The 21228-nt window shown below is 38.8% G+C and overlaps 1 protein-coding gene across 1 annotated transcript in view; it reads right to left on the bottom strand.

Moving 5' to 3' along the window:
* Positions 1–8925: 8925 nt before the first annotated feature.
* LOC134527339 (uncharacterized transmembrane protein DDB_G0289901-like) overlaps positions 8926–21228 on the bottom strand; it is a 97222-nt gene continuing 84919 nt past the window's right edge. The window contains exon 2 of the mRNA XM_063359929.1: positions 8926–13127. Within this exon, the coding sequence (XP_063215999.1) occupies positions 9145–13127 (3983 nt within the window). The 3' untranslated portion in view covers positions 8926–9144. The remainder of the gene's footprint in view (positions 13128–21228) is intronic.

Here is a 21228-nt window from a genome sequence, read left to right as displayed (position 1 = left end):
TACTTTGAAAGTGTTTATGTAATTTTGTGATATTCCCAATTCCAACTCCACACATTGATATTATTCCTTCCCATATTACTTAATATTTACTTGTCTTGAACTAACTTAAATTGCCTTGTTCAATGCTTTGTTTGAGCAATTTTAATGTCAATCTTCAGTTCATTTCTGTACTAACTAAAAGCCTATTAGAGTACCCTTGAGAGAAAGAGATTCTTGCAATTGGTTTACTCACACTGAGCTTAGTCAGAATAATATTGTTTGACTTAATTATATGATATATATCTATTAACCTACTCAATTTATCACAAACTGAAACTGGCTAATCTCCACCGATGGAAATCGGAATATCAAATCTTATATTAGTATTATCTTAAAAAGTTATGTATATAAGTATTTATGTGTTAAGATATTGCTGATCGACTATGATGCAGGAATTTGTATTCATATGGTTTTAATGAAACCTGGCCAGATAGTTGTTAAAAATATAGATCTGACAAAGTTAATATTTATATTTCATGGTAGATTTGGCTGGACAGGACAATGATATAGGCCTACAGTTTATGAAGGTAAATTGGCGCCCTAGAATCCGGAAGTAATTTATTACCCTATACTCAAATTTTAATATTCAGAGTACATTTAAATATTGCATTAAACCGACCAAGTATATGTTAGAAGAAGTGTTTGTTTCTATGGGCTTTGACTTTTCAACTTTGATATGAATCGATATCAAAGTTGAAGGTGCGGAGTAACATAGCGTTCTGAACGGCACGGTGAAATAGGGCTGTCTTCTCTTGCAGGCGGCCACCAGTCACAAGGAGGAAACCGTTGGCGTGGGCATACCTTCTTGCGGTCTAATGGGCATTAGAATTTTTTTCGCGAACTTCATGGCCCTACTTATTAGTCGTGAATAAATTATTTTGACGTGGCAACGTCTAATAAATCGATGAACGCCGGCTGCACGCACGAAAAAAAGGCCCGTAACGCACATTGTCCCGTTTCGCTGTGTCCCGTTACGCTCATTGTACGCTTCCGCCGCATCTATCTCTCTTCCACTCGATCGGAACAATCATAGATTTAACTTTTTCGAGGCACATTAAACTTGAAACACTCACATTCGTTTCCTACTTTTACTTTTCCTATCATCGTCCTATCCTTAACAGAATAACACAGATTGGAAGAAGTTAAATAGCAAACATGTATAAAAGTTATAGTTTAAATAATCTCTTCGTTAAAGCAATAAACATATTTGAATTAATGAGTGCAAATAAAAGTAAATTTATCAATTAAATTGTAGATTTCATTTCACTCCTTCTTTGTATCCATACAAAATAGTGATAATTCAATAAAAATGATTCAATTTTATTCATAAAAGTATGCAGTCATTTTATCAATATTTTGTTATAACGTCACGTTAAACTATCGTCTGTAAACCGACTTTACAGACAACCAATTTTTTTTTGGATATGCGATTGTTCTCCGGAAATGTGTCTTTTTTGTTACGCATTAAGAAACATTTAAATACAATGTTCCTGAGACCTTTACCCATTTGTCTAACTGTTTTTAATAATAGGTGTTGCTTTAACTCACCCGTGTTTCTCCACTCTTGATGTCTGTACCAAATTTGCCAACGATTTCTTACTTTTAACACCGTTATTCAGTTTCTTGATAAAAAAAAAAAGGTTGGTTGTCTAGACCAAGCGACAAGGTAAACAAAAAATCTAGCTTCCTTTAAGTACAGGCTGAAAAAACATTTTTGTAACACCTGCTTACCATGACCACTTCGGCGCTACCCTATTGCTTGAATCTGTGTGTGAATGTGCGAGTGACTGGTTTTAATGTAGTAGCACCTTTTTTTTTTTTTTTTTTAAAAAAAATACTATTTGCTGTATGTTTAATCACTTCCCTTTTTATGTGTGTCTATGCTTAATTTTTAATTACTTTAAATTAGTTATGGTTGAATCTTTGGTAATAGTTAATATTTGAACATTAAGTTAAAATTTAAATTTTTTCTCTTAATATTTAGTCAACATCTGCTTATATAATGCTTAATTTTTAATATTCCACTATTTGATGTAATTGCAGAAAAGTGGTTAAGTGTAAGAAAAGGCGTACCGCCTTAACTTCGCCACCAATAAAGACGATAAATAAATAACTAAATAAATAAATTTGCGCCACTTTGGCATTTTGACAGAACCGAAAATGCCGTAGATTGCACTCCAACTCTATCGCTCCGTCTGCAGTTTGGCAACAACGTAGAGGAAGATAACCAGGGATGGGACGAGCTCAGCATTTCTGAGAATCGGGTATCAACACGAGTGTTTGGTGTCAAAGATAAAGATTAGACCCGGGTTGGGTGGGAGGTGGGGAGGAGGAAAGGTTCGACTGACGCGCTGTCCTACGGACAACAGTTGAACTTTTTTCTCATTCTTGCCCTGTGTTTCTGAAAACGACCAACAGATGTGTTAGCATCGGAAATTTATTCTCGTAGCCGAGGGCCTAATAAGCCTTAATGCATATTATTGCATCAAATATATTTAATGTATATATATATATATATATATATTTCAGAAGCAGTGAAATTAATAACCAAGAAGGCAACAACTGACAGTATTCAATCATCCAACTATACTTACTGTGACAAAATAAATAATATGAAAATCCATGATTACGTAATACATGATTATTAAAATAACTCTGAACACATTAAATATAAGAGTAAAAGTTGTTGTAGTCAGTTTATATGCTATGGTAGTTTAAAAAGATCATAAAGAATTGTGATGGACTGGTTGCTCACTCATCAAAGCCGAAATTATTATTCTGTGGCAAGACATTTGTGCAAATGTTCAGTGGCAGGCCAATCAACAAGAGGAAAAGTAAGCACTTTTTACCAGCAGACCTGAAAACTTGATATAAGGGTAATTCGAGGACGCTGAATCGAATGGTGCTATTTTTTTTTTGCAATCATGTGTGAAGTTTTTGGAGAAAAGGATTAAAAATTGGTTTGAATCAGTTTTTTCTCAGAATCTAGGCGTTTAATCGAAAAAAAGTTTCAAACAAAAGTTGTGGACAGTTAAAAAATTCATAAAAATATGTTGTCGGATCCATCTTCGTATTTGCAAACATGAGCGAGAAATATTGGAGAGAAAGTAGTACAGCGTAATTGTAAAAGTGGGGCTAGTGTGCGTGCGAGCGTACGTGTGAACTAAACACAAACGAAGGGTCTTCGGCTATTCTCTGGCCTCTCCGTCATGACTAGAGAGTGCGAGTGAGAGACGAAACCGTTTGTTCTCTCTTTCTATTTTCTCACGCGTTAGCGAGTACTTTTCGTCTTTGGCCGTCAAGTGTCGAGCGTTCTATGTATCTATATATATATATATATATATATATATATATATATATATATATATATATATATATATCGGTATAAGCGCGCCATTTTTAAATCTAATCGTGATGCTTATGGCACGCCGTTTTTCTTATTTTTTGTCACAAAAGTGAACCTTAAATAAATAAAAAACAATACTTCATTTTAACAGAAACCAATAATCTCCGAAACAATTTTTCTTCAGTTTGTATCTGGACATAAAATTAATTGATATAAATTTTTTGCCTCACAAAGATTTACTTGTAAGTAAAATTTAATGCGTATACTTTTTAAGATGAAATTTCAAATTTAAATATTATTCCTATTAAATTATGTATTTTATAAAATTTTAAATTACAGTTTTTTTGCCACATAAAAATTTATTTGTAAATCAAATTGAATACATATTTGCAAAAAAAAAGAATTATATGTCTATACATAAAATTAATTCATAATATACAGGAAGTAACTATACTAAAAACGTGGAATTGATTTTTTGTCTAGACATAATTTTAGTTCATTTTTATTATGGTATAAGAAAACATTAATGCATTTTACACGCCTCAAAGTCATTAAAATTGCTGGGGGCAAAATGAATGGGCAACAAAATATTTGGAACTTAAATTCGATGAATTAAAATCATACGACTGCGTGCTGTTTAAAATTTAAATTAAAATACCACAATTAATTGAAATATATTTTTAATCGCACGGAATTTTTATTGTGCCCCACAAAATATCCATTGCCAATTTTCACTATGTGCTTAATTCAAATATTATATTCAATATAAGTACATTATTTTAATTGCACGAAATTTTGTTCAAAAATTTAAATTATATACACAATTTTAATTTTAATAAAAATATATACATAACATTAATTCTCAAATTACAATTCAGGGCATTCAATTGTGTACATAATATAAACTTTAGAATTAAAATTATTGAAAATATTTTTAAAATTAAAAAAATATTTTATAGTCCTATGAACAATGTGACTGATCAGAAACGTGGCGCTCCGAATTCGTGTATCGTATTTTGTTCGTTTCGTGTATAAATTGTTATAACTGTTGTTATTGTTTGAAATAATTTTTTTGTAGAATTGTGTATTGAATGGTTGGACGCTTCGGAGCACAATATTATTTTCAACGTTATATATCACGGATTGCAAAAATCTTGTGCTGTGTGAGTTTTGTATGCTGCATTTACACACTTCAAAGTTTTTTTTTTTTTAAACATATATTGAGGTAACTTCAATATTCACATATATTATTTACATATACAAATATTATTGTAATCGAAAGAACTCGGACATATTAGATTCGCTTAGAATTTCTATATATTTTCAGTTATTGATTAACTAATTATTGTTTAATAATTTATTATCATTTACTAATAATTCTGTTTCAATTAGCATTTATATATTATGGGTCAATAAATTCAAGTAATTAAATTTTAATAATTTAACAATTGTTGATCAATTTACTATTGATAAATAATTATTGTTTAATACGCGACGCGACGTCACAATCCAAGATGGCGGACACAATCCACGAACCAGAACCAGTGCCCGGAGCACTGTATACCGTCTCAGAATTCTATTTAATCCCAGAGAGTTTGAGAGGCAATAGTAAAGATTGAGAAAAGGGAGGGGGGATTTAGGTTATTAATACTCGGGGTTTTAAGTAGTTCAGTATGCAGCAGCAAGGATAATCAAAACGATGCCACCATGAATCAATGACATCAGAGAGAGGAGGGGGGCACGAGATTATCGAAGCTATTGATACAAAGCCCATGTGGGGCAACTTAAACACTTAAATATTTAAAAAGAGTAATGTCATCTCTCTCAAAAGTCTGCTTAGGTTTTAAGAACGTATGATGTTTTTGTGAAGTTAAAATATTTATTTTATTGGAGTACTCTCTCTCGAAGCTAGATTATTGGTGTTTTAAGATTGTACAGAGCTTTGTTACCAGTACGATGTGTTAAAAGTTAAATTTCTCTTAAATATGAGATTATTTATGAAGTATACACTTAAATATATATTGTATGTATTGTATGGAAAGCTAAGTTTTACAATAAGTATGTTATCTAGTCTATTTTTGTAATATGTTAAATACCTATAATATTCGATATAGTCAAGTAAGTTAATCTGTGATATAGTTGTCAGTGTACTCTTTGTGAAATAATGGTATGAAAATTGTATGATCATAATATTTGAATCTTACTTTTTCTCTCTCTCTCTCTCTCTCTCTCTCTCTCTCTGCATTTTTTGTTTTGTTTGGGAATACTAGGATACTTAGAACATTCTTTTTCCTTCTTTTGTCTCTCTTCTTCTGGGAATGATTAGACTCTACGTGCAAAGACATCAGATTCATGAAGACTTGGACCACCATCTTCAAAAGTACACCAGCCACAATCAACGACATCAGAAAGCTAGTTCCAGAACCAGCACCTATGGCAGTTCCCGCACCAGCAGGTACCCTCGTCCGTTTCCTTTATTACTTCGGCTTCTAGACCTGTGGAGACACTGGCAGGTGAAGAAGTAACTTGTAGGCTACTTCTTTGTGCTGTTTTAAGACAGTACCCTTCAAGCAAAATCATAAAGTTTCCTTCCAAAACAGCTTTAAACTCAAGGGTACCAACCAAGATCTTAGCGAGAAGAAGAATACAACCGGAAGACTCGCCTGTGTATCGATTGTTTGGACTACAGTAATAACCTTCTCGAACTGTCTGTAACCGTCACTTTATATTTCATCCTAGAAGGTTTCAGTGGCAATAGTAGGGAGACAGAAAAAAAAACATGGCTTATAAATAAGGTTTTAGGCATTTCAGTATGGGGCAGCAAGTTTCATCAAGATGACGCCACTAGGAACCAATGACATCAGAGAGTGGAAAAGGGGGAGGGGTCACGAGAGTATGGAGGTTATTGCCAACTATGAGCTAAGTATATTTTTTGTGTTTCTTAAATTCTTTAATGGCCAGTAATTTTTCTATGTTTAATATGTTTGATATTGTAAAAGGTTGCTTGTAAATTTCACTAATGTTTTCTGACAACTCTTACCCTGTTTTTTTTTGTGTGATGCACCTGGTAAAGGTAAAGTAAATGTTAGTTTTTGATGCTCATAATACTATTCTGTATTTTTTCGGCACTTTCTGCACCTTCTATGCTGTTTACTTTTTGACCATATTGTTTTATAAAATTAAAAGGTACTTAACTCTCCAATAACCTCCAGACTCTCGTACCCATCTCTCTGATGTCATTGATTCATGGTGGCGTCGTCTTGATTGTCCTTGCTTCTGTAAACTGAACTTAAAACCCCGAGTATTTATACCTTAAATTCCTCCATGTTTCCTCTTATTGCCTCTCAAACTCTCTGGGATGAAATAGAAAGTCTGGGACGGCTACAGAAAGTTATACAAGATCCTTCACTGTAGTCCAAACATTCTATACACAGGTGAGTCTTCCGGTTGTATTCTTCTTGCGAAGACTTCGTTGGTACCCGTGAATTTGAAGGTGTTTTGAAAGAAACCCTCACGAGTTTGCTTGAAGGGTACTGTCTGAAACACCCCACAGCAGTAGCCTACCTCCGACTTGTGATGTCACAAGATGATGATTCCTCATGGTAAACAGGTAAGGTGTCGTGTCCTGCGTTTGCCCTCGGCCTCATCTCTCTGCAACCAACATGGCCGCTTCACAAGGAAAGCTGTATCCCAACAGGCTTCTCTACACCAGCCGTGGGATACAGGCTACGAGTGGTGCCGCAAACATATCATAGATGGCAGCACGCATCTTTTTGAACGTTTATAGCAGTGCATATGGATTTATTAAGGACTGTATAATATAAAATGTGTGTCAGTGCTATATATGTTATAAGTAAATAATATCCTAGTGTGTGAATTACTGGGGAGGGCACAGGATGGCCTGTTTTTCTGTATTGGGGAAAGATTGTCGCTTTGTCAGTGACCAATGTCTGAAGGAGCTGTATTTAAGCTAGGTCGAAATGTGCCTAGACAGAGATCCCTACCCCAGAGAAATCTGGGGGAAATAAAGTAGATAGTTAAAAATTGGGTTATTGCTTTCTGCTCACCTCTCCCCTCCTCCTCCTTCCTCTGGAGCGGCCCTTGGGTGCTCGCTCTAGAAATCCCCCCCTTCCTTCTGGAGCGGCTCTTGGGTGCTCGCTCTAGATTTCCTCCCCTGGAGCGGCCCTTGGGTGCTCGCTCTAGGAGCCCCACTTCCTCTCCCCCTTTGGAGCGGCCTTCGGGTGCTCGCTCTAAGGCTCCATCTAACACCACTTCCTCGCACTGTACCTGACTCTACCCCTCCTCTACCCCTGGCCCAGCAAAAGGGCAGGTTAGACCAATATCTGTGAGTCAAGGAGCAGCTGCCAGCCTACCAGTGGGCCTGTCGCCCCACCTCATGCCACTCCATCATCCGACGCTGTTGCCGGGACACGTCAAAGGTTATGTTTCTCTCGTGTCCATAAAGGTTTTTAATGCAGAAATTAACACGAAACATCTCGTGACCAATACACACGGTCACAATCTAATCACAGGTATAGACATATATGAACTAATATTTAATAGGTACCTTAAAACAATTTTTGATGTCATTATTTTGTAGAAATAAACACAATATGTTCCTTGTAATGAAGAAATACTTAACTCTAATAAAACAGCATTTAACTAAATTAAAAATCTTGAAATCTAAGAAGAATAACCATGAAACAATAAATACCTACACTTCCAAAATAGGGATAATATTTTTCAATATATATATGTAAGAATAAAATGGCATCAAAACAGTGTTTGCTGATATCTTACTATAGTGATACACTATGACAGTTTACCCAACAATAGCAGTTTGGTGAAATATTCGTTACACGGCCCGTACTAAACGATATCGTGGGCTAGCAGTTGGCTGTCACTACTTTTATGAATACTGGAAATTAAACATTCATATTATTATTAATTCTAACAAGGAATGTGTGACATACTGGCATACAAAACAGAAAGTAAACATATACAGACAGCATGTCGGCAAGTTCTACGAATGGTGTTCTCAATGCTATGGGAAATAACATAATATATATAGAAGTGGCCCCAAAACTTTTCAACATTTTAACTTTAATATTAATTTTAAACATTGTGCAAATATGGTGCTTTTTTAATATTAAAACTTAACACACACAGTAAAAAACAATTTAGAAAGTGTAAAATAAAAGTATATTTGTGAAGTTCTTCAAATTAATATCGTTTGGCGCCAGCTTGTAAAGCAAATCTCTTAATCTACTCTGAACAATCCAACTCCCATAAAACGTGATTTGTAGACTATATCAGCAAATTAAACATGTTTTATTTGTAAATGAATATTAATTTATATCTTTATTTCTTTATATCTTTGGATACGACAAATAACTTAATGTTTAGCATTGCTGTTTCCTGGATTAATAATCTTGTGTGTCATATTTGGTATAACTAACCACATTTTCTCCCTTTAGGCCTAAAATATTTTTAAAATATTTCACTCAAAAAAAAAATCACCTCCAACATAAGGAATTGAATTAAAAGTTACAAAAAATTTATTTGGCATATTATTTTCATTTAGCAAACAGGCATCGACTTTCGCCTAACTTAAATTAATACAAAACCAAATTAATCCAATTCGCACTGTTTTCTTCTTACAATTTATGAATACCAAACCATCAGCTGGTGGTATACAGGCAATAGATTTTAATAATTTTCTTAAATAGTCTGTCAACTTAAATCACAGTTAATACTACTTAATCGCCAAAGTAAATCGCGTCACTTCCTGCATAAGAACTGGACTGGCTAGAAGAAGATGATTGGCTATTCGTTTGGCCAGATGCCTCAGGCGATCTTCTTCCGACTGTAGATCGGCTCCCAGACTGACTGCTTGAGCCAGATAATCCTCCACCAGAAGCAGAAGACGAGGAGCTACTGCTGGATTGGCTGGAGCTTCCTGCTCCAGACGATGATGCGGAATAACTCTGGGATTTACTTGACGAACCACTTCCTGCAGCTTGCGAACCAGATGAGGAAGAGGATTCACTCTTCGAGTTGGCTGCTGGCTGGATAGGTGCCCCATACTCTTCCTGGATAGCGAGGTTGTCTCTCCAGTTGTCACTACCATGATTGTAGCCTAAACTACTATCAGATGCACTTACTACCTGGCTAGAGCTGGCAGAGTTACTGCCACCCTGTGGCTGGTATCCTCCACTTCCTTGCACAAGACTATTGCCATTGCCGCCTACATTACTACCAGCACTGCTACTCGTCTGGCTCGTACTTGCAGAGTTACTGTTACTTCCACCGAAACCAACTGGTGGTCCAACTTGCACTAAGCCACCCCCAGAACTTCCTCCTTGGGTGTAGCCAGGACTGCTACCAGTATTGTGTATATTGTTACCAGTCTGACTAAAACTAGCAGAGTTGAGGTCACTTGTACCATATCCACCTTGTTGCCCTCCATGCACTACAGCACTTCCTGAATCATCCTTTTGGGTGTAACTGCCACCACTATTGTACACACTTTGAGGTCTAGCTTGGATAAAACCCGGATTTCCTCGTTGGGCATTAACTCCTCCAGTGTTGATAGCAGCGCTACCAGCTTGAGCTGAACTTGCGGAGTTGCTAACACTGCCTGCGTAACCTGATTGTGGGGCTCCTGATTGTAGATATCCCACTCCTGGTTGCCCTCCTTGTCCGTAGCTTCCACCAGAATTACCAGCACTACTACTTGCCTGACTTGAACTAGCAGAGTTACTGTTACTACCTGCATAGCCACTCTGTGGTGCTGCTGGTTGAACAGGTGCAACTGACTGTACATATCCACCCCCTGGTCGTCCTCCTTGGCTGTAGCTACCACCAGCATTACCAGCACTACTACTTGCCTGACTTGAACTAGCAGAGTTACTGTTACTACCTGCATAGCCACCCTGTGGTCCTACTGGTTGAACAGGTGCAACTGACTGTACATATCCACCCCCTGGTCGTCCTCCTTGGCTGTAGCTACCACCAGCATTACCAGCACTACTACCTGCCAGACTTGAACTAACAGAGTTACTGTTACTACCTGCATAGCCACCCTGTGGTCCTGCTGGTTTAACAGGTGCAACTGACTGTACATATCCACCCCCTGGTCGTCCTCCTTGGCTGTAGCTACCACCAGCATTACCAGCACTACTACCTGCCAGACTTGAACTAGCAGAGTTACTGTTACTACCTGCATAACCACCCTGTGGTCCTGCTGGTTGAACAGGTGCAACTGACTGTACATATCCACCCCCTGGTCGTCCTCCTTGACTGTAGCTACCACCAGCATTACCAGCACTACTACTTGCCTGACTTAAACTAGCAGAGTTACTACTACTGCCTGTGTAGCCTCCCTTTGGTACTGTTGGTTGCACAGGTGCCACTGACTGTACATTACTTCCCCCTGGTCGTCCTCCTTGACCATAGCTTCCACCAGTGTAACCAGTACTGCTACCTGCCTGACTTGAACTAGCAGAGTTACTACTACTGCCTGTATACCCTCCCTGTGGTACTGTTGGTCGCACAGGTGCAACTGACTGTACATATCCTCCCCCTGGTCGACCTCCTGGGCCGTAGCTTCCACCAGTGTTACCAGCACTACTACCTGCCTGACTTAAACTAGCAGAGTTACTACTACTACCTCTGTATCCCCCCTGTGATGCTGTTGGTCGCACAGGTGCAACTGACTGTACATATCCTCCCCCTGGTCGACCTCCTGGGCTGTAGCTTCCAACAGTGTTACCAACAATACTACCTGCCTGACTTGAACTTGCAGAGTTACTATTACTGCTTGTATAGCCTGCCTGTGGTGCTGTTGCTTGCACAGGCGCAACTGACAGTACATATCCACCCCCTGGTTTTCCTCCTTGGCTGTAGCTACCACCAGCATTACCAGCACTACTACCTGCCTGACTTGAACTAGCAGAGTTACTGTTACTGCCTGTGTAACCTCCCTGTGGTACTGTTAGTTGGACAGGTGCAACTGACTGTATATATCCACCAACTGGTCGACCTCCTGGGCTGTAGCTTCCACCAGTGTTACCAGCACTACTACCTGCCTGACTTGAACTAGCAGAGTTACTACTACTGCCTGTGTAGCCTCCCTGTGGTGCTGTTGCTTGCACAGGTGCAACTGACTGTACATATCCACCCCCTGGTCGTCCTCCTTGGCTGTAGCTACCACCAGCATTACCAGCACTACTACTTGCCTGACTTAAACTAGCAGAGTTACTACTACTGCCTGTATAGCCTCCCTTTGGTACTGTTGGTTGCACAGGTGCCACTGACTGTACATAACTTCCTCCTGGTCGTCCTCCTTGACCATAGCTTCCACCAGTGTAACCAGTACTACTACCAGCCTGACTTGAACTAGCAGCGTTACTACTACTGCCTGTATACCCTCCTTGTGGTACTTTCGGTATCACAGGCGCCACATACTGTACATATCCACCCCCTGGTTGTCCTCCTTGGCTGTAGCTACCACCAGAATTACCAACAATACTACCTGCCTGACTTGAACTTGCAGAGTTACTACTACTGCCTGTGTAGCCTGACTGTGGTGCTGTTGCTTGCACAGGCCCAACTGACTGTACATATCCACCCCCTGGTTGTCCTCCTTGGCTGTAGCTACCACCAGCATTACCAGCACTACTACCTGCCTGACTTGAACTAGCAGAGTTACTGTTACTGCCTGTGTAGCCTCCCTGTGGTGATGTATCTTGCACAGGTGCCACTGACTGTACATATTCACCCCCTGGTCTCCCTCCTTGGCCGTAACTACCGCTTGCACTATTACTTGCTTGGCTCAGACTTGCAGAGTTGCTGCTGCTACTGCTGAATCCTCCTTGCAGTGCCAAAGCCACTCCTTGTCCATATTCACCTCCTGGATATCCTCCTTTGACCATTTCTCCTCCAGTGCTGCCAGTATTACTAGCAGCATGACTTGAACTGGCAGCATTGCTAGCACTATTAGACATCAACCCACCTTGTGGACGGCCTTGGGGAGAGACACAATCCGAACTATGACGATCTCCATTATCTTGACCATATCCTCCGCCATAACACTGCTGATAGTTCCCTTGGTGGTGCTTGTGATGGTGGTGTCCATGCTTGTGGTGTGTTGGTGGAGGCATGTGGTGGTGCCGAGGGGGAGGTGGTTGTGGTGCATAAACTGGGCTATACTGTGGTGGGGGTGGTGGGGGTGGTGGTGGTGGTGGTGGTTTGTAAGCAGGGCGTGGTGGTGGGGGCGGAGGAGGTTGTGGAGGCGGCTGAGGTATATATGTATCCTCGTAAACTGGAGCATAGCCTCCACTGTATCCCGCAGCTGAGCTTTGGGCATTGGCGTTGCTCTGAGATCCCGAGTACCCGCCAGGCTGGTTGTAACCGGCGCCTTCGCGGTTGCCGTATTGCGCCGCCTGACTGGTGGCGCTGGAGTGCGCCGAGGATGCAGCTCCTGATCCGCCTCCTCCGGAGTAGCTGGAGGAGCCCGAGTTGGCATTGGATGATGTGTAGCCGCCCGCGGCGCCGGACTGGGCGCCGGACGAGGAGTGCGCCAGGCCGCCGGACAGCCCCAGGAAGCCCAGGTTGCCGCCCAGGCTGAAGCTGTCGCTGCTGGAGCTGGCGGACGAGTGAGGGCGCAGTAGGCCAAGTGGGTCAAGCACTTTCCCAGCATCGCCAATGAGGTTGCCGAGGAGACCTCGCCGATCCCTCCCTGCAACACATCAACGTTGTCCAGTCGAAGCTCTCCCCCCTGGAGGTTACCTTGCTAGCTTTTTGCTGGTACAAGTTTTCACATGTCTATTAACACTGAAATTTTCATATTGATTTTGCTTGTCAATCTCTCACCTAGTGTTACGTTTGTGTTTACTGGTGCCTTGTGGGTGAAATTGGAATGCACTATAACACCTATAGACACCATCACACAAATACTATACTTTGTATACTTCAGGAAATAACTTTCATGTTAATGTTCTGTTAAACATACATAATAGTAAACTAAAAATTACCTGCAAATAACCCAATTATTAGATATAAAAATATTCTATAACTTTTATATAATAATTATATAACTTTTATAACATGGTGGACAAATGACAGACAAAGGGCATTTCTTTCTTCTCACATTAGTGTTCGTTGTCATGATTTTACAGGTTGAGGACTGCTGAAATATAACTACACACTCGTTACACTTACAGACAAAGTGATAAAGATATCAAGAAGGCTTAAATTTTTTGGATATAAATTAACATTCCAAGAGTAATCACATTAAAGACATTTTCCAGTAATGGGTTAACTTATTTACTCTTATTTTTCCACTTTGACCTCTGATGACAGCAGTTGGTGCTCCTTCTGCCCGCACAGGCCATTATTGCCGGTCGTCGCCTCATCTAGTGTGTGCGTGTGCGACGAACACATTCAGTGTCGGGCGAGTGCAACGTTGTGCTACGTGGCGAACAAATGTTGCCACCGACGGATCGATTGTCGTCTGTACGACAATCGCTAGAGCTCCTTTTTGTTTAAAATATATTTTATTAATTATTATGTACTATTATTTAACAAAGTTTTTTTTTATTTAAATTCAATGAATAATTATTTATAGTTTTTAAAATGATGTGACTCAGCTCTAAGTAATTGCTTCACCTACTACACAGTTGCGCATGTCTTTTTGCGGGAAGGGACCCTTAGTAGCTGAGGCCATTTGGGGTCACCCTTAGTTCGCCATTTCTGACCAAAGGGGCTAGACGCGTATCACACTGTGACGGCCCTCATCATTTGTACCAGCCATTTAACATATTTATTTGTGCCCAAATGGAAGTTTCCTTTGTATTAGAAAATGTGTTTGTCCGGTCACAGGCCGCAGCCCAAACTTCACTGTTAATTACTTTTCGCAAGACTTTGCTCAGTTTCACCTGCTTAGGGCCGCTGGTTAGGCGATTAGTGTATCGACGTGTTATCAATTCATACCCACCGACTTGTGGGTCACCTTTCTTTGTTCGACCTGCATGGTCAAATGTACTTAATATCTTATGGCTCCCATGTGTTATATTCATTGTTTTATTTCAGGGTTTAAGTAACATGTGGTTACGTTGTGTAGATTACACCCATAGTATGTATATTCAGTATTTTGAGCATAAGGTTTTAGATGTACGAGCGTGCCTCTTTATGTAATCATTGGTCACCTAACATGTAGACAATAACATTCCACACGCCATACCATGCAAAACATTCGTTGTTTTAATTACTTTGTTGCATCAGCATGTAGCGAGGGCATGGGTCAAAACACTATCAAGCCAAGTTACGTAACTTCTGCATAGATTATGACTTAACATATGCCGTAACAAGTACTGCTCTATGACTGGGATATGCCACTAACTAATATAAAGCAGCATAGGTATGAGTGATCCTCTAGTAATAAAACTGCATCTCGCCGAACTCCTCTTTAATTGCATCTTCAGTAGTATAGCATTCTGGGTGGCTTACACCCTGGGGTATTTTTGTCTGTGCCTCTGCTTACCACCTTGCAGCCACATGGCGATGTCATGTCCGGGAGCCCAGAACCATAACTCATCATATCACCCTGGCGAGGTGGCTAGGTGACATCTCAAAATGCACCTTTTACAATCCAAAACAGAAACAATAGTTAAACTTGACCTCGGACACCAACTTAAATAAGAAAACTGTTAAAATGAATAAGTGCCCTAACCCTTTATTCACTTTTTAAGTGGCAATAATAAAAAGAGACACAATTCTTAGCATTGTAATTTATCATGTAACGTTATTTATGACAGCATCCAACAATGGAATGTAAATATTTCCTGAATTTGCCTTGCAATGCACCGTAGCTTTGTGAAGTCGATTTCCAGTTGTTTAGCCAAATAAATAGCATCTTTTTGCATTACCGAAAAAGAAGCATTGTAACTTTGTTGCATGAAATGTAGTGTAGCCAATGAGTTATGCACAGTATCAAACGCTTCTCAGAGAACAATATCTGGAATCTGTAATAGATGGCTGAAGTACATCAATTCTGTGCTGCTAACGTAGTTTGTATGGAAAGCAGTTTTTGGCCGACTATGATTCAGACCTCTCGCTGATTTCTGCCATCAATGCTTTTAAATTATCTAGAACTTTTGATTTTTACTTAATTGAAACTATGTACATATCAAATTTACTTTACATCATGTTAAGTAATTTTTTGATGTTTTACTTCCTTGATAAAATAAGTACAATTATTATCACCCAATATTGGAAGTAAGCATTACATGTTTATATATAACTGTTTCAGAAGGCTTTCTAAGGATTTAAAAGGGATGTTTAACACTTATAGCTATGTCCACACTCGTGCGAAATTATTTCCAATTGGCCAACAGCTTCAAGTGATCAATAGCTCCAATTTCTTAAATTGGCCAAAAGCCTCAAGTGCACCAAATCTCCAAATGCTCCCATTGATGCAACAGCTCTCACTGCTCGAATTGCTTCAACAGATCCAAGTTCTCCAATTACTCTACAACTCTAACTGCTCGAATTGTTCCAAGTGCTCCAATTAGCCAACAGATAAGTTCTTCAAGAGCTCCATATCTCCATTTGCTCTAAAAGCTCGAATGCTCCAATTGCTCCAATTGGCACACAGCCCCAATTGGTCCAATTGGCCAAAAGCTACAAGTGCTACAAAGCTATAAATGCTACAATTTCTTCAAAAGCTCCCCATGCTACAATTGCTCCAAGTGTTCCAATTGCTCTAAGTGCTCCAACTGCTCCATTTACATTGGGCTCAAACTGATTACAATTGCAATTTTTTATCGAACTTGATCAGAAACGTATTTAAAAAAAGGAAGCGCATTTGGATGCACATTTGAAAGCACAGTAAAAAATGAAAGAACATTTTTTAACGGAAAGGACGCACATTCGGACAAAAATTCTTATTGGTAAAATACGATCTCATCAGAATAACTCTGTCCTATCAGTTGGACATAATACTACAATCTTATCTACGCACATTTAACTTAAAGAACGTACCTTAAAACGAACGTTATACTCAGTAGTATAACTTTTCATCAGTAGGATACGATCTCCAATCTACGGTAGACCTGAAATGCTCCAACGTCATTTGTCTACGTGGCCACAAGACTACTTGGCTACGAAGCTACAAGTCTACGAGGCTGCAAGTGCTTCATCTGTCTTCGGCTCAAATAGTCTATGGTTCCAACTGCTCCAGTGACGTTAGGTTATAAGATTACAAAGATACTTAGGTATGTAACTACAGGTATACGAGGCTACGAGGCAACATTATTATGTGACTACGAGACTACGAAGCTACAAGACTACAAGGTTACGAGACTGCGAGGCTACAAGACTACGAAGATACCAAAACACAAGGCTATGTGGTTACGAAACTACAAAGCTACGATACTGCGAGACTTCGAGGATACATGGCTCCAACTGTCTTTGAATCAATTCTTCAGAGATAGTTATATTATCTCATGCAAGAAACTAGCTGCAAGTAGTTCCTATTCCCGCCAACATATTGCATCTCGTGTTGTGTTGGGGTAAATATTATTTATTTATTTATGCGGAATGCTTACTCACGGTGGCAAGAGAAGGAAGGCTTCGCTAGTCATCAAGGCGAACGAAGTTTGTTTTGGATGGTAGTGGTTTTCAGACGTCTTAAGGCTTATTATTTGACTGAGTAACAATTATTTGGTTTTGTTTTGCATTCCACCTGAAACAATTAGTGTTAAGTGATGATATGATAACAGGAAATCACTAAGGAAGCAAAACTTTGAATAAAATCACTTGTCTCAACACGAAAATAATTACATGCAGGAATTGTTTTCTCAGAAATAACCAGAAACACAATAAGTAAACCAACAGAAGTCTCGGCAGGAATAACCAGCAGCACATGGAGAAAAACCAACAGAAGATTCGTCATGAATGACCAACAGCATGTGTAGAAACCACAGGAATAACCAGAAGGACACCGAGGAAACAAAAAAAAAATATTTGGAGCTTTGGATAATTGGAAGCAATTGAAGCATTGATGCAAATTTGAGCAAAATAGCACTTTGAGCTGTTGGAGCACTTGGAGCGATTGGAGCATTGCATCTCATGGAGTAATTGGAGAAGTTGTATATGTTGCAGCAATTGGAGCATTTGGAGCATTGAAGCATTTTGAGCTTTTGGTCAATTGAAGCATTTGGATCATTGGAGCTCTTGGAGCAAATTGAGCTTTTTAGCTATTCAATTGTTGGAGCTTTGGAGCAATTGGAGCACTAAGAGCTGTTGGAGCTGTTGGTGCATTGGAAAAGTTGGAGCCTACCGTATATTGGCGAGATCACATGCCTGTGATGAGATCGTATTACACCACTTAGAATTGTTGTCCAAATGTGCTTTCTTTGTGTCAAATACATGCCCAGGGGTCTATTTCATGTTCGTTGCATATGCTGTGTGTGTTCTCTGTGTCCTTTGTGTAAATAGTTAGCTTATACTGTGTGTACTGTGTGTTAAGTGTATGTGCTGTGTGTATTGAGTTTTGTTTACTTGTTTTAAATGCGTGTCGTTTCGTTAAATGTGCCTAGTGGAATCTGTAGTAGCACGGAATATTTACTGGTTCAAAACCCCTTGGTCTTGATAAAACATTTATCAAAGCTTCTTAGTCCTTTACTAAGCATAAAAAATATTCCTTGGTAATATTCCTTGGTAATGATTTTATTGATAATTTAGGTCTGAAATTTCGAAGCCTATGTCTTGACTGCTTGAAATGTGCTAAGTATATTAGTTATCGACGAAGGAGGTCTTGTGGTTCAGAAATGTCTGGCCTATAATTCTGACATTTTACATGACCTGGTCATGTGGTTTGAAGTCACTTGGCTAATACGTATAGCATTGTACATGAACTGGTTGTAATGTATTCCATTCATCGAAAAAATAAGACTTCCGTGTTAGGCAGCGCGACAACAAATTTAATTCGTCGGATATGTTAATTGTTTAGAGTTGTTTTTCGTAGAGTGAATGATTAATAAACACAGTAAAATGTAACAGTAAATGAATTAAAAATTTATTTTAAGCATTAGTTATCCTTATCACTGGCCGAGAATCAAACCAAAGATGAAAAACTATCGCATCATTAAGTATATTCGTTGCATAATGTTTGATAAATTTTATCATTATTTTCCAAAAATCTAGGTCACTAAATACACATTTTCAAGATGGAGGTCATATAGACTTACTGGAGGCTGGTAGTAGAATAATTAAAGCTTATTTTAGGAATTGTCACAATGTTTTATTAAATAATATTTTTACCTGAAAAAAATAACTATTGCCCAGGATCAGTAAATTAATGATCGATATATTTTATTATTTTTAGATTTTTTCCAAATTTCAAAGTTTTTATTACGAATTTCCAAGATGGCGAATATAATTCAATATGGCGGAAGCCTTGTCAATAAAAAATTTCCTGCACTCTAGAGGGTAAAAATTGAACTAATATAGCGGTACCGTACTCTAGCAGATGAAAACAATATCTCGGATCCCAAATGTCCACTTCCACCAGACAAAAACAAGATGGCTGCCAGTGGCGTCTCGTCAGGGCAAGCAAGGCAAGCAGTGCTTGCCCAGGCAGTTTCCAGACATTGTATTTTTTAAATAAATATTTTATTCAGAATAGTATTTTACTTTGGCTCGTGCAGTTCGGTGTATGTATTTTTTACACTATCTTCTTGGGACCCAATACTGTGCGCTGTGCGCTATAAAAAAAGAACTCGTTGACACAAAAACATGCTGTTTTAGAAGCGTTGCTAGGTTTAGAAGCGCTGGTAGGATCGCTTTCAGCAGGAAGGCTGCCGCAGTAGTTTCCTTTCGGAAGGGGGGTGGCATGGTACAAAGGTTCAGGGAGGGGATTGGCTGGAAAAATACGTGGTAGAAGCTACGAAGGTAACGCTTTCTTGCCGAACTGGAGCGAACATGGCCGAAGCAGACGGTGGAATTCTTCCGCCGACTGCTTCGGCTATGTCCGGTACAGTTCGGCACGGCAGGTGGCGATGTCGCGTTTCAGTCGGCGGTCGTCTCTCGGGGCGCGCGCATCTCTCCCGCGGGCTGTTGGCTGGCAGTGCGTGGGGGATTTGTGGGCGTACGATGATACTACACTCCCACTTAGTATATAAGTAATGTAGAGTAGGTATTTTACTATCAGAATAATGTAGGTCAATCAATATTTTTCAAAAATAATGTATTTAAAAAAAAGGTCAATTTTTCTACCTGTGGAATAGTCAATGTTCAGTTAAGAAAACTACTTAAATAGCACCATTTTGTACCTTGAAATCCATATTTTCCCGGCGGAGGGCCCCCAGACGCCCCCCCCCCCCCCCCCCAACCTCATCATGTTTTGGTGTGAACGGAGTTATTGCTTCCCCTCATGTAAACCTCACGCCTCGCCACTGATGGCTGCCTTGATTTCATACTGGCTGACGAAATATTTCCCACGGAATTATTTTTGGGAGGTCAGTCTGCCGACGGCTTTAGTGGAGGAAGGATCCGTCATCTTTTTTATTTTATTATTTTTGCTCTCTCCGGGTTCGAACCGCGGACTCCGTGAAGTAAGTGCGTTTTTTAAATAATATTTTAATAAAATGTGATTAATTTAAGTTTATAAATTTGAAATCATTTCCCATTAAATTTGATAATGATTTTGGATTTTCAACATGGCGACCGCAACGAAATTTGCAATGGCTATATCATAATTCAAGATGGCGGCTATGACCAAACTGCAACAATGGTATACACGTGCAATATAGCGGGCTTAACGATACGTTTATTGTTTCCTGTAATCCAAATGGCAACCGTAACGAAATGTAAAACAGTGTTGTTTTTTTTTTAAATAATTATTTATTTAAAAAACATTGATTTAAGTTTTTATTAAATAAAAATTTTTTTCGAATATTTAGCAAAAAAGATGGATTTTCAAGATTGCATCCGTAACGAAAATTGTAGCGGTTAGGTCAAAAATAACGACGGTGGGTGTGACGAAAGAAATTTTCATTACATTTTAAATTTTACTAAGATTTTTTTTTAGTTTATTATTAATAAATAACATGTTTACTCTCGCCGAGAATCTAACCAAGGACTGAAATCGATTAAGTAACTAAACATTTAAAATAAACAATTTTTTAAAAAAATATTTTGGAATTTCTTCGGAATTTATTGGTAGAAAATTAAAATATTTTAATTTTATGGACAAGGTCAAGGTACTGATATCAGCGGCTTATGGACTCTTAATTCATTGTTAAGGAATTGGGGTTCTTTCTAAGGCAAAAGTTTTTTGAGGTATTTCAAGTTCGAAATTTTGAATTTTGAGTAATTTTGAAGGACTAGGTCATCCAAGATGCTCGTTGTGACGTCACAATCCAGAATAGCGATCGGATCCCGGCTCCACAGCCTGCAAACTGGCGCAGGAAATACTTTTCTATTCAACTTACATATTTTTGCATATATTTGAATGGGATTCTTGTGAACGGTAAAACAAAGTGGCAAGCGAGTAGGAAAACACGATTTTCATTCAATATGGAAGAGGTCTATTGAACTTTTAAATACGCATTAACGTATTAAGGAATGTTATGTTATTCATTATTGAACTGTTTATAGTAATTTTTTTTGTGATTGTAGTTTTTAGATAATATGTAATGAATTGGTAAGTGTAAATTTATGTACCACTAATTATTAGCTTTGTACAGTTAAATGGATGTAGCTTTTAGTACGTGCATTTGTTACAAATATCTTATAGACTTCTGGCGTGATTACTTTAGTATTGTCTGAGAAATATA

This window comes from Bacillus rossius, chromosome 1 (assembly GCF_032445375.1).
Source record: "Bacillus rossius redtenbacheri isolate Brsri chromosome 1, Brsri_v3, whole genome shotgun sequence".
NCBI classification, from domain to species: Eukaryota; Metazoa; Arthropoda; class Insecta; order Phasmatodea; family Bacillidae; genus Bacillus; species Bacillus rossius.
This window is presented reverse-complemented; position numbering and strand designations above follow the sequence as displayed.